The sequence below is a fragment of the Artemia sp. Qi Xiang Cuo genome, chromosome 1 (genome assembly GCF_049724085.1).
Source record: "Artemia sp. Qi Xiang Cuo chromosome 1, ASM4972408v1, whole genome shotgun sequence".
NCBI classification, from domain to species: domain Eukaryota; kingdom Metazoa; phylum Arthropoda; class Branchiopoda; order Anostraca; family Artemiidae; genus Artemia; species Artemia sp. Qi Xiang Cuo.
In genome coordinates this window covers 23703858-23717044 of record NC_142794.1, presented here as the reverse complement: position 1 = coordinate 23717044, position 13187 = coordinate 23703858, and the positions used below count along the sequence as shown (strand labels likewise).

Sequence of the window (13187 nt, the reverse complement as noted above, 5' to 3'; positions counted from 1 at the left end):
AACCAAATAAATGTCACTTATATAAATGTCATATATATATATATATATATATAAAAAAAAAATATATATATATATATATATATATATATATATATATATATATATATATATATATATATATATATATATATATATATATATATATATATATATATATATATACATATGTATATATATATATATATATATATATATATATATATATATATATATATATATATATATATATATATATATATATATATATGTATAAAATTGTCTCAAATTGTCTGCGTTTAGAAGACAAGTGACAGTGAGAATCTATATATAGAAGCGTGCCGAGTTCTGGGGCCCGGCAGCGAAGCCGCCGGGCCCCGCTACTATATATATATATATATATATATATATATATATATATATATATATATATATATATATATATATATATATATATATATATATATATATATATATATATATATATATATATATATATATATATATTTATATATATTTATATATATATATATATGTAGACAATTTTTCTTTTGCTTCTAGTATATTAGATTTTAAGCCATAGAATATTTAGCCTTTTCTTTTGTTCTCTAGGCCTTCCAGAAGAATTTCGGAAGAAAAGAAAAAGGGCAGTCATAGAAGGGAATGATGGAGAAAGTTCTGTTTCTCAGAGATTTAAAGCTGAAGGTCTGTAATTTTCTGTAGCCCATACATGAATGAGTGAACAAACTATGAGTAATTTGTTGTTTGTTTTTCAAAAATCTTTGAAACCCTTGGCAGTGCCAAAATCAATATAAAGTAGTGGTATTTCTTTGATTAGGCATATATGTGGGAACTTGTTATAGGGTGGAGAATGGTAAAATAAGAAGAATGCGTAAATATATTAGATATGATATATTTGTTATAAACCAAAATTTACAACTGTCATGGCGAACAGCTGCCTAAAAGAAGTAAAATCTAGCGACTTGCTTGGTTTGAAACTTTTGTCCTGAAGTCCTCGGACGATGGGGACCCCATTGTACAAATTTTGGACGAATCCCTGGATGATGCATGCCATAAATTGCCATAAATTGTCCCAGGTGATTCCAAAAGAATTTTAACAAGTAACGTAATGTTTTGCTCCACGTGAGTTGTAAGCTTTGTAGTTTTCACCACAGTTTCCACATTGGTCCATGTTTCCCAGGTGGTTTGACAATTTAAACTTGTTTGGCGCCTTCTTTTACGTCGAATCTCTGTATTTTCGTCATTTTTATTCTATATTATTTAAATTACGTACTGGTCTTAAATTTTAGAAAGATTTGTTAAACTTAGCAGTACTCTAGCAGTAATACTTAATTTTAGCTTAAAAAAAAAGACATTTCCTGGTTTACCAAATTAATATTATCTCAAACCGTTCGATAGAATAGATGATAATTAAAGTGAACCTTTTTAATAGTAAAAAAAACAAACAAAAAAAAAAACAAAAAAAAACGTAAGTTCAAAAACAGTAGCTAAACGGGAGACCAATCTGAACAGGATGGGTAGTTTACCCCTAAACTCACTTTCATGTTAGTAGTAGTGGCTCAATAATTTATGATAAATGGAAATACAACTAAATAATAAGTAGCACAGCAAAGGCCAAGCTTGCAAGAGAATGTCGTAAAAACAGTGAAAAATAAAGGGAATTCAATAAATGTTACAAATTAAATTTTGAATTATCTTAAGGATTCAGAACTAAGGGTTGAAACTATGTATAAAAAAAAGCAGAACATTACATTCCATGACAAACACAAAATATAATAAAAAAAAAATTCCCATTTACTTAATATTTTATCTATTGCTTTTAATAAAAAGCAAAATCGAATCAATCAGACAAAATATGAAAAACAACTAAATTGTGTTTTGGTAAACGTTTTCATTATGCTATTTTCCAGCTTTTCAGGTTTTAATATTTCAACATAAAACAACAATTTTGCTATCATTTGTTTGGTGAGATTAAGTTTTCTCTGTTTACCAAATTACACTTTGAATTTCATTTGGATTATTTTCAGATTGAAAAAGATGCCAAAAACCGGTTATAATTAAAAATTTTCTTTTTTAAAGCATATTTAGATCATTCTCTTAGAAAAAGTATGAGCGATATCATAATTCTGGCTTGATGAATGTCTGAAACTAACAAACTAAGATTTCTAACAAATTAAAATATTTATTTTAATTTTTTCACGTTTTTACGAGTCGGCCAAACATTTGGGGGGGGGGGACCCCTACCCCTGGATACAAATTTAATGGTATAAGTATCTTGGCCTTTTGGTACAAGTTTCGGCTGTAAAATCGCAAGTTTCAGAATGAACATAAATCTTAAACCATTCTATTTTAACTTATCTAGCAGCCGAGACGTAGCTCAGATTTTTGTATGTTTGGATTTTGACATGTTTTGATTTTTGCATGCAGGAACAATTGAAAAAGATCACAAAACAAGAGAATTATATTATATAAAGGAGTTTCCTTATCTTAAGAAAATATGTTTTTTTATATATTACAGAGAAATGTCCCCACCATAACATACCCATGCCTGAAGGCTGGATTCCTGCATACCACGCATGTGGTCTTAAAGTTTATCTGCACAGAGAATCGAGAGTGTGTACCGTTTCTCGGCCATATTTCCTTGGGCCTGCTAGTTTTAGGGTGAGTTTTTCGTTTTTACTAGTTTTATACTATTTTTATTTTTGTATCCAAAAATTAATTGAGACGGAAAAACAGTTTTATATCCTTCGGGGATTTTCATTGTATTTGTCACAATACCAAAACATGTGTATCCTCTTTTATTGCACGAGTTTCAAACCCAGTTTTCTGGAAAAGGTAAATGTCAAGGATTTTATTTTACCTTTTACTAGGTGACTCTTTCTAGCGATAATTTTTTCATGTTGTGAATTTGAAGTTAGTATAGCATTTAGTACTTTAACCAAAGTAAATATTTGGTGATTTTAGCAACAAGAGTTGTGAATTTTTTTTTTGTTGGGTAGCATTAAATCCTTTTATATCTTGACGTTGCCTTGTGGTTTATATCTAGACCTTGTAAAGCCATTGTTATGAAACAGTGGTTGTTGCTCTCCAAGAATGTTTTCTGAAGATGATGATATAGTAATTGTAATTATAAAGCAAAACCTTTGATCTATATTTCTACATGCCTGGGCCTTGCCCGGTCCCTGGCATTCGGTACGCGGCAGACTTGTATATATTTGATTCGCATAACCATTGCGATATTCATTAATTTTAAGTCATGAGGAGACAAATCATTAATTTCTGTTGAATTAAGAAACTGACGTAAATTCAATTCCTCGTTCGTGTTAATGCATCAAAGAATCGTCCATTTTATAGGATTTTTTTCTCCTGGTACTCGTTGTGATTCTTACTGTTGCTTATCCTCTAACCGCAGACTTCTTTGTCCGTTATTTTTATTTAGGATTCGTTGTGATGATTGTTGTCACATGTCTTCTAGCCGTAGATCTCGTCTGCCCTTCAATTTCGTACATTATTATCTCAGACTTTTTTCCATGTCCTTTGCTTTAGGTATTCGGATTCGTTCAAAACCATGTGTAATTTCACATGACGTCAGAGATACCAAAAAACTCTTGTAATGTCGCATGTGTCATAAATGCCTGAAACGATACGGCCACCCCTCGGGAAAATTATACAATTTTGCTCTTTGAATGTATATAAATGAGACGTTACTTACATAGTTGGTTTTTTCATGAATTCAGCTTTTCTTTCTTGTTTATCCTTCACAGGCGCCAAAGTAACTTCAAAGTTCCATTCAGGGTGGTTAAGAAATTCAGGCGTGAGTTCATTTTCTCCTTCGTGTGTATCTTTGCAGAGGCTTAAATAACAATTCTTCATTCTAGGGAGAAAGATCAGCAATTTTGATCGAATTAAGTAATTCTGGCATAAATTTAATTCCCCCTTCCTCTTTATCCTTCACAGACACACAAGCTAAACTATTATTTGATTTTTCTTTTAACCGCAGATTTCGTTGCGCAACGTTTTCTTTTGCAATTCAATGTGATTGGGGTTGTTCCTTGGTCCATGCCTATTTCTTTACCTGTTCAGAATCAGTTGTCATCTTCTGTAATTTTACATGCGTTATTGATAATAAGATGGATACGGCTACTCCGGGGGGGGGGTGAATAATGTAATTTATGCGGTTGAAATATAAATATATATATATATATATATATATATATATATATATATATATATATATATATATATATATATATATATATATATATATATATATATATATATATATATATATATATATATATATATATATATATGTATATAAATATAACGTCATACTCATGAACTTTTATTCGAAAATTAGGGCCTTGAACGACTTTTCTTAAACTTTTCACCTATCTAGATGGTTTTACAGGTCATAAAGAAAAGTAATAGAGCTGTTTTCAAGAATAAATTTATAACTATATTCATGTATATATACACAGTTGTTCGTTTAAAGAAAGCGGTACCAGGACTCCCGGCTTCGCACGGGCTCTGAGACTCAGCATGCGGTAGGCTTGTATATATTTGATTCTCTAATTACGCACAAGCATAATCATCGCGTTATTCTTTAGTTTTAAGTCGTGAGGTGTCAAATAAACAATTTCAATGAATTAAGAAATGGTGTGGGTTCAAATCCTCCTTCGTGTTAATGCATGAAACGATCATTCATTTTATAGAATTTGTTTTCTTATTCACACGGTTGCTTTTTTCTATCCGTAGATTTCATTTTCGATTTGATGTGACCATCCCTGTCACTTATCTTCTAACCGCATGATTCTTTGTCTATTTTTTCATTTAGGATTCGTTGTGATGCTTGTTGCTGAATTTATTCCAACCGCAGATCTTGTTGCGCTACATTTTCGTGCATTATTAACTCAGACATGTTCCTATGTTTTTTAATTTAGCTGTTCGGATACATTCAAATGTGTGTACTACTGTTACTGCTGCTACTCCTAACAACTCACTGCAGCATCAAGTTACCTCTTGAAAACTCTAGCATATCCTTCTCCGTTTTTAAGAGAGCCCATGCTTCAGAATCTTATTTAACCCCTGGCATCGCTGTAGCTTCCGATATTCTAATCTTGGTTTGCAGACTTATCATCCTATTCTCTCAACCTTTTTTCAACTGTAAAAAGCACCCTTGGCTTTGGCTATTCTACTCTTATTATCTTCAGTGCACCGATCATCTTTACCAATACTACTACCTAGATAAGTGAAGCTGTCCACTTGATTGATCCTCTCGTGGCTCAATCTCTTCAGCTTCACTTGTTCCTAGTCTTACTGGCTTAGTCTTCGTAAATTTTAAACCTATTCTTGCACCCGGAGCTCGTAAAACCTCTAAAAATTCATTCATTTTACTAAGAGTTTCACCTAGGGTGCTTAAATCATCAGCATAATCTAAGCATAAGGAAGTTCTACTTCCTCAATTGATTCCGTGTTCTCCCATTGTCTTTGCTGTGCTCCTTAAGACTAAGTTCATTAAAATGGCCAGGAGAAAACCTGGTTAACGCCTGATTTAATACGAAGCCAGTCACTGACCACTTTTCCTACCTTAACCGCAGCAATGTTTTTCTCGTACACAGCACTAATCACTTCATTGCATTTATCTGGTATACCATACAAGGATAGGACTGTCGCTAAAGTTCTTCTATCAACTGAATCAAATGCTTCCTCATAATCTATAAAAGTGAGGACTAAAGGGGCTTGATACTCAGGCGCTTCTCAATTATTAATCTAAAATTAAAAGTTTGTTTTACGCATCCTCTCCCCTTCCTCAAACCACGCTGTTCTTCTCGTATAACTTTATCTACAGCATCTCTAAGTCTAAAAAATATCATCATGCTTGGTGAATTGCTTCCCACAGAAACCAAACCAATGCCTCTATAATTGTCATATTCACTCTTATCACCTTTCTTATAGAGGGGTTTAATTAGTTTTCCAAAAATCGCTAGGTACTTCCCCTTTTTATTACTATCACTAATTTTTCCCCACACTATAAATCTTCCTCCACATCCAAATCATCAAGTGTCACTAACTTTTTCTTTTATTTCTATAACTCTTATCACGGTTTAGCACATTCTCAAAATGTTCTGCCCTTCTATCTTGATAGATCATTTTGATAAATGGCTCTGCACCGCTCGGCATGCAAAACACTACCTTGGTTAGCTTTATTTTTGTGCTCAACTAACCCGAAACTGCGAAATGAAAATTAAATGGACAGTTTCGCTGAGTTTTCATGTTTTCTCGAATACTATGATCATGCTGATCGTAGCCTCCAAGGCGAAGTTACGCCTGCAGAAACTTAGATCTTATAATTCACCTGTTCCGGCGTCATCTATCCAAACAACGTTGCGTTCACTCGGAATTCTAAGACATGAAATAGATGGCGTGCGCGTTGCAAACCAAACGAAACTGCACAGATATCGCGGCTACAGGGCCGGTACCAAGGCAAAAAGTAGAAAACTGCTCGTGTGTGTAATCCCATTCCTATGGTTGTAACTAACTGGGAGTGTCCCATAAGTAAGCCCAAACCATACAACCATCGATGTCTTGTACCTATTCGACTGATCGAGCTTCCTCCGAAGCTGCAGCCGGCTACCACTATGTCACCTTCTTTATTGCGACCGGAATTTTCCTCAGTCCAGAGAGTTATGCCAAATTTATTACTAAACAACGTCTGGTCACTCTCGCTCAAGATGGATGAACTGGAAATAGTATTTTGTCAAAATAGTATCTCAGTTGCCGCTATTACAGAAAGTTGGAACGTGACTGAAGACACTTGCTCTATCCCTGGTTTTACAATAAAGATTATTACACGGTAAGACAGAGGCCTCAATCGTAATGGTGGGGGCGTAGCAATATTTTGCAGAAACCAACATTCCCAACAGCTTGCTGTCCCATCTGGGAGACCCACCCATGACTCCCTGTTGGTTTATACAAGGTCTAAAGGACTACCCTGCTGCTTCTCCTGCTTTATTTTGGCAGCTGTCTACTATCCAAACAGTGCAAGAAAGCGCAAAAAACTGTTATTGCATTTGCAAAAGGGAGTAGATTTTTGCCCACCAGGTTCAGATGCTTCGCCATTGTTGTGTGTGTAGGTTTCAATCAGACGAATTAACGGCATTTGGTTTCTAGTCTCGGTCTGAAACAAGTTTGTAAAACCACTAGTTATGTTGCTTGCGGTACACTAGACTTGATTTTGACAAATGCTGAAAGCTTCTACCACAATCCCCACTGCCTGGGATCATCGAAAAAATCATAGCATTATACTGTCTTCTGGCAGGCAAAAACTCATGAAGCATGTTCTAAACGTGCCCCTGTTGTAGTAAGACCTGTCACTGAAACTAACATTCGGTCTTTCGGTCGATGGATAAGTCAATATGATATCTCATCAGTAAGGAATGAACAAGCCCTGAACAGAAAACCGAATCTCTAAACTCGATCTTGTGCGAAAAGTACGAGGAGCAATTCCTTATACTGACTGTTTACAAGTCCTCCTCTGATCAACCATGGATCACGACTGAAATCGAGGCTCTTATAAAACAGCGGTCTCAAACTCATGATAAAGGATTGTGCTACAAAGTCGTTGTCATCTGCCGCAAAGCCAAGAAATCGTTTGCTACCAACCACGTTGCTCCATGTGTGTTTATCAATTGCAAAAATGGCACGATTCACTAAAGAAGCTGACCAGTAAAACCCGGAACCCTCACTTACGGATACTGAAAGACGGCAACTCTTATTTGACAGCGTCAGAGGTGAATAATTTTTTTTTGCTTGTATATAAACCAAATTCCCAAGCTTTACGATTGAAGAACTTGCAACTGTTCTCGAAAAATCTAGACAGTGTAGCGAGCGACAGCCAGTAGAGCATTATCAAGTTTCTCATCAACTACTCAAATTAAAACCTAAGAGTTCGTCGTTTCGTAGTGAAATCCCTCTTTGTGAATATGTTCCTCTCATAGCGAGTCCTCTAGTGAGTATCATTATTCTGTGCCTGACTCTCCACAAATTTACAAACACTTGGAAAAAATCAGACATTAAAGTAATACCTAAGAAATCATCCTCTAAGTCGTGCGATGGTTTGAAACCGGTTTTGCTAACCCCAGGTATGGCTTAAGTTAGAGAGACATTCATTTCAAGGCTACTGTTGAGAGACATAGAACCCCAATGAGACCCTTATCAATACGGATGCCTTCGTGGCTCTAACACCTCAGTCTATCTCGTCAGATGGTACGATGATATTCTATCTTAGCTAGAGAAGGACATATCTTGTCTAGATCTTGCTATTACTGACTTTAGAAAAGCATTTGACTTGATCAGACACCTTGTTGCTCTTGAAAACTGACGTGTTGCTTATAGTCACCGACTTCCTTCGCCTTGAACCAAAATTACACGAACTCTTCATTTCTTCCAGTTACCTGTGGTGCCCCTCAAGGTACCAAACTTGCTAGTATCGTTTTACTGGCTGTCATAAACTACAACCTTCGGTCGTTCAAGGATAGATACAAATTTATGAGCGATTTATCCTTCCTACTGAAATATGTACTCGAAGGAGCCTTTGCTGCTCTGAAATTTGTTCCTAACTTTTTGAGTATGTTTGCACCAATTGCGAACAATCAAGTCTTACTCTCAATGAAATGAAGTGCAAAGTAATGAGGTTCAACACTCTAAAAACTGATTTCCAAGAGCCACTAACCTTCTTCCAGCCTGTGAACAGTGAAAAGATACTGGGTGTTACTTTTTCAACTGATTCCAGATTTAATAGCCATGTGAATGAGTTAGTCCGCAAAGGCTACGCTGCCCTACAATCACTTGTTACAATGAAAAAGTTTGGTTTCAAGGGGAAGTCAATGAAAACGGCCTACATGACCTACGTTCTGCCTCTACTAGAATACACGGGTCCTCTTTGGGGCCCAAGCGTCCATTTAAACTCCGGGATAAGCCAAAATATGAAGGCCCTACAAATATATGCTTGTAAAATTATTATGGGTGAAAGCTATACTTCCTACGAAAATGCCCTTTCCACAACCTCCGCCAAAATCTTGTAATCAAATTTGGACAACACGTTTTAAGGAACTCAAAACACAGGTGTATCCTTCCCCCCTAACGCACCCCTGAACACACTCACCAGAAGACACAACAAGTTGGAACCAGTTTACTGTCGCACAACGCGGTATCAGCATTCTTTTGTTCCGTTTTTCACAGGCCTGTTTAACAGCATAAAGTAATTGTAGTTCGTGTTTGTGCACCTTGTCAACAGCTCAATTTTACTGCTTCTTAGTGCCATGTCGAGTGTGTCAATACATAATATCTGTCAAATTGCATATCTCTATGAATATGTTCATGTCTAATTGTGGCCCTGTTTCTACCTTTAATTGGGATCACATCCATATTGAATATTCCATCTCAGTTTATTAACATGCCAGTACAAAGGGGCTGCCACAAGGCTGCCAAAGTTCTTAAAACCGCAGAAGGTCCCTAAAAGTACCTTTAACAGCTTTCAAGTCCCTGAAAGTTCCTTTGCACATTTTACTCGTGTCAATGCTTTAGGTAACAAGTCATTTTAGTTTTTTAGTGAACATTTGAGTCCCGAAGACTAAAGAATAATTTCCAGATCACAGCGTCCAAGTCTTCTTGACAATGATGGACGAAGAGATTTGATGCCCGCTGCCTCTGGATACACTTAAGATGCCACGTTTTTTTTTGTATTCGTTTTTTTTAGATGTGTATTTCTGTAGATTCGACATTTTTTTATCATCTCGCTCTTAATGGATTAATAACTTCACCAAAGTAGCCATTGATGTCGAACTCTTATTTACTTAATCCTTATATCACTTTTGCAGTGGTAGCTGCAACCTAGTAAAGAACAATCCTCGGGTCATATTAACCGAAAATAAAAAAATGGTTTAAAAAAATTAAAGCTAAAAAATACTCAATCAAAATAAATCCAGGATCTACATTAGTTTGCAGTCTCGAAATTTGCCTTTTGGAATAAGAAAAAAAACGCATGAAACCTTTCGAAATGTCACAGGTCGAAAAGTACACCGCTGGAACTATCATGATCAAAAATCCTTCGTTAGAAGTTTATAGCCCCTCTCCAGAAATAAAAGAATTGACAGCATCGTTATGTCTCAATTTTTATTCCCCTTGCCCTTAGATCGCCCTAGAAGGCTCTATTTACGCAATGTGTCATGCTATATTGCTCTGGGTCTAGACTGCGAAGTGTCAGGTTTCGAATCCAAGTCTAGTACTCTAGCTATTTTTCGTAAATATTGTCAAAGCAAGTAGGACATGGGCAGACTACTTTCTTCAGCAGTAAATTACTCTCCCCATTGTCAATCAAAACAACAACTGTGAAACAAGAATGTCGTTTTAAGTTACGAAAGTTATAACGAGCATCAGAGAGAGAGAGAGTTGGAAAAAAGATTGAAGAAGAACGAAGGAAGCTGAGAAAAGGCAGAAAAAGAAAAGTTTTTCCAGCAAGCATAGAATAGAGGCTCTTGAAAAGCCATTACAAGAAAAAACTAAGCCGCTGGGTACAAGGAACAAGCTGCTGACAAGATGTTTCAAGAAGCCAGAAATCGACTAAAATTGGTTATTGAGAAGAAAGACCTGATTGAAATTCAGCTCGCCTAAACCATGTTGAATGGGTCACTTATTGCACATTCAACAGAAAAAGGAATCAGCAGCTGTTGAAAGGAGTCAAGGATTTGTATACAGAAATAAAGGTAGTTACTGATAACTGCATTTTGAAGGTCAAAAGGAAGAAGAGTCAAAGGAGTCAGAAAAAATAGCAAAAACAAACAAACAAGGGATTTTGAAAGGTTGCGCTCTTGCGATGATTTTCTGGACATTAATCAAAGTAATTACTTGTGCATTCTTTCAATTTTTGTAGGCTACCATAATAGTTGAAAATCAAGAAAAAAGGAAACCTGGGAATAAAAGAAAGCCAAGTAGTCAGATCATCTTGATATTACCCATGTCTTTCTAGAAGATGATGACATTGCCGACCGTCCAGATTTCAGATTTATGAGAGATTGGTTTGAATAACGAGTATGATTTTGATTGTCATTTATTCTGTAAACTAAAGCTGGGCCAGGTTCCTATTGGTCCTTTTTTGGTATCAGGAAGGTCCCTAAAGGTCCCCTTTTCCGCCAAAAAAGTCCCTATTTTTGACTCCTTGAATCTGTGGAAGCACCTGTACAGTATTGTACTACTATGCTGTCTGGCTGTATCTTCCCGATCTTCAGCAATTTTATCCATGGTCTCCACTTCACACCTCCTTAATTAATATTGTAATGATTTCTCCACTTTCTTTACGTTCTTGTTGTTTTTATATGATCTATCTCTCGAATAATTCTTGTATAAGCCGTAAAAACGAGAAGTAAGGTTGTGCAATAGCACGGGATGGCTGGGCTCAGCCCCCCCCCCCATTGCTCTTGCTGGTTAAAGGACCATGAAACAGAGATGAGTACTGCCACTTTGGACTCTAGAGTCAAGGGCCTTTTTTCATGCTGGGATTTAAAAAATGAATATTTACTTAGAAATCATGTCAAACATTTTATTTTTCTTAGCTGCTATTTATTTTGTTTTATTGAAAAGCTACTATAGTGCTATGCTTATATTTTAGTTTGGCAAGGGTTGGGACTTCTTTTAGGGATTGGATTATAAAATTTCCCACACCAGTGTGTGTTTTTTCCCTTGGGACAAATACTATTTAAATTTGATTAAATAATAAAAAAAAAATTTTTAAACACGAAAAACGGGTTTTAATTTTCTAACAAGCAGTGAACTACAAAACAATTAATTATGCACAAAAGCTCCGAATATTTCGGCCCCACATCCGGGAGCCTTTCTCAACGGAAAAAAAAAAAAAAAATAAATAAAGCAAAAAAAAAAAAAACTTAAATTACATTACAATAAAACATACAAAACACATAAAGAGAACAAAAAGCAAAAACGAAAGAAAAATATAAATAAATAATAACAAAAAAAAAAAATTAATTAAAAACATCCATGCACGGAATGTCTTTCAACTGGCCTCCTCTCAGTATATAAATGGAAATATATTAAATAAACACTTCCATGTACTGAATGTCTATATTGATTCTACTCAGCCTCCTCCCAGTATATAAATTGAAATATATTAATTAAACACTTCCATGTACTGAATGTCTTTCAACTGGCCTCCTCTCAGTATATAAATGGAAATATATTAAATAAACACTTCCATGTACTGAATGTCTATAATGATTCTACTCGCCTCCTCCCAGTATATAAATTGAAATATATTAATTAAACACTTCCATGCACTGAATGTCTTTCAACTGGCCTCCTCTCAGTATATAAATGGAAATATATTAAATAAACACTTCCATGTACTGAATGTCTATATTGATTCTACTCGCCTCCTCCCAGTATATAAATTGAAATATATTAATTAAACACTTCCATGCACTGAATGTCTTTCAACTGGCCTCCTCTCAGTATATAAATGGAAATATATTAAATAAACACTTCCATGTACTGAATGTCTATATTGATTCTACTCGCCTCCTCCCAGTATATAAATTTATATACTGGGATTTATATATAGTATATACCTCCCAGTATATACTATATATTTATATACAATTTATATACTGGGAGGAGGCGAGTAGAATCAATATAGACATTCAGTACATGGAAGTGTTTATTTAATATATTTCCATTTATATACTGAGAGGAGGCCAGTTGAAAGACATTCAGTGCATGGAAGTGTTTAATTAATATATTTCAATTTATATACTGGGAGGAGGCGAGTAGAATCAATATAGACATTCAGTACATGGAAGTGTTTATTTAATATATTTCCATTTATATAATGAGAGGAGGCCAGTTGAAAGACATTCAGTGCATGGAAGTGTTTAATTAATATATTTCAATTTATATACTGGGTGGAGGAGAGTAGAATCAATATAGACATTCAGTACATGGAAGTGTTTATTTAATATATTTCCATTTATATAATGAGAGGATGCCAGTTGAAAGACATTCAGTGAATGGAAGTGTTTAATTAATATATTTCAATTTATATACTGGGAGGAGGCGAGTAGAATCAATATAGACATTCAGTACATGGAATTGTTTATATAATATATTTCCATTTATAT

The 13187-nt window shown here is 34.9% G+C and overlaps 1 protein-coding gene across 1 annotated transcript in view; it reads left to right on the top strand.

The window, feature by feature from the left end:
- Positions 1-592: 592 nt before the first annotated feature.
- The window catches only part of pasha (microprocessor complex subunit partner of drosha), a 56627-nt gene continuing 44032 nt past the window's right edge, over positions 593-13187 (top strand). The window contains exons 1-2 of the mRNA XM_089095686.1: positions 593-681; positions 2516-2658. Coding sequence (XP_088951812.1) covers positions 2542-2658 — 117 coding nt within the window. The 5' untranslated portion in view covers positions 593-681; positions 2516-2541. The remainder of the gene's footprint in view (positions 682-2515; positions 2659-13187) is intronic.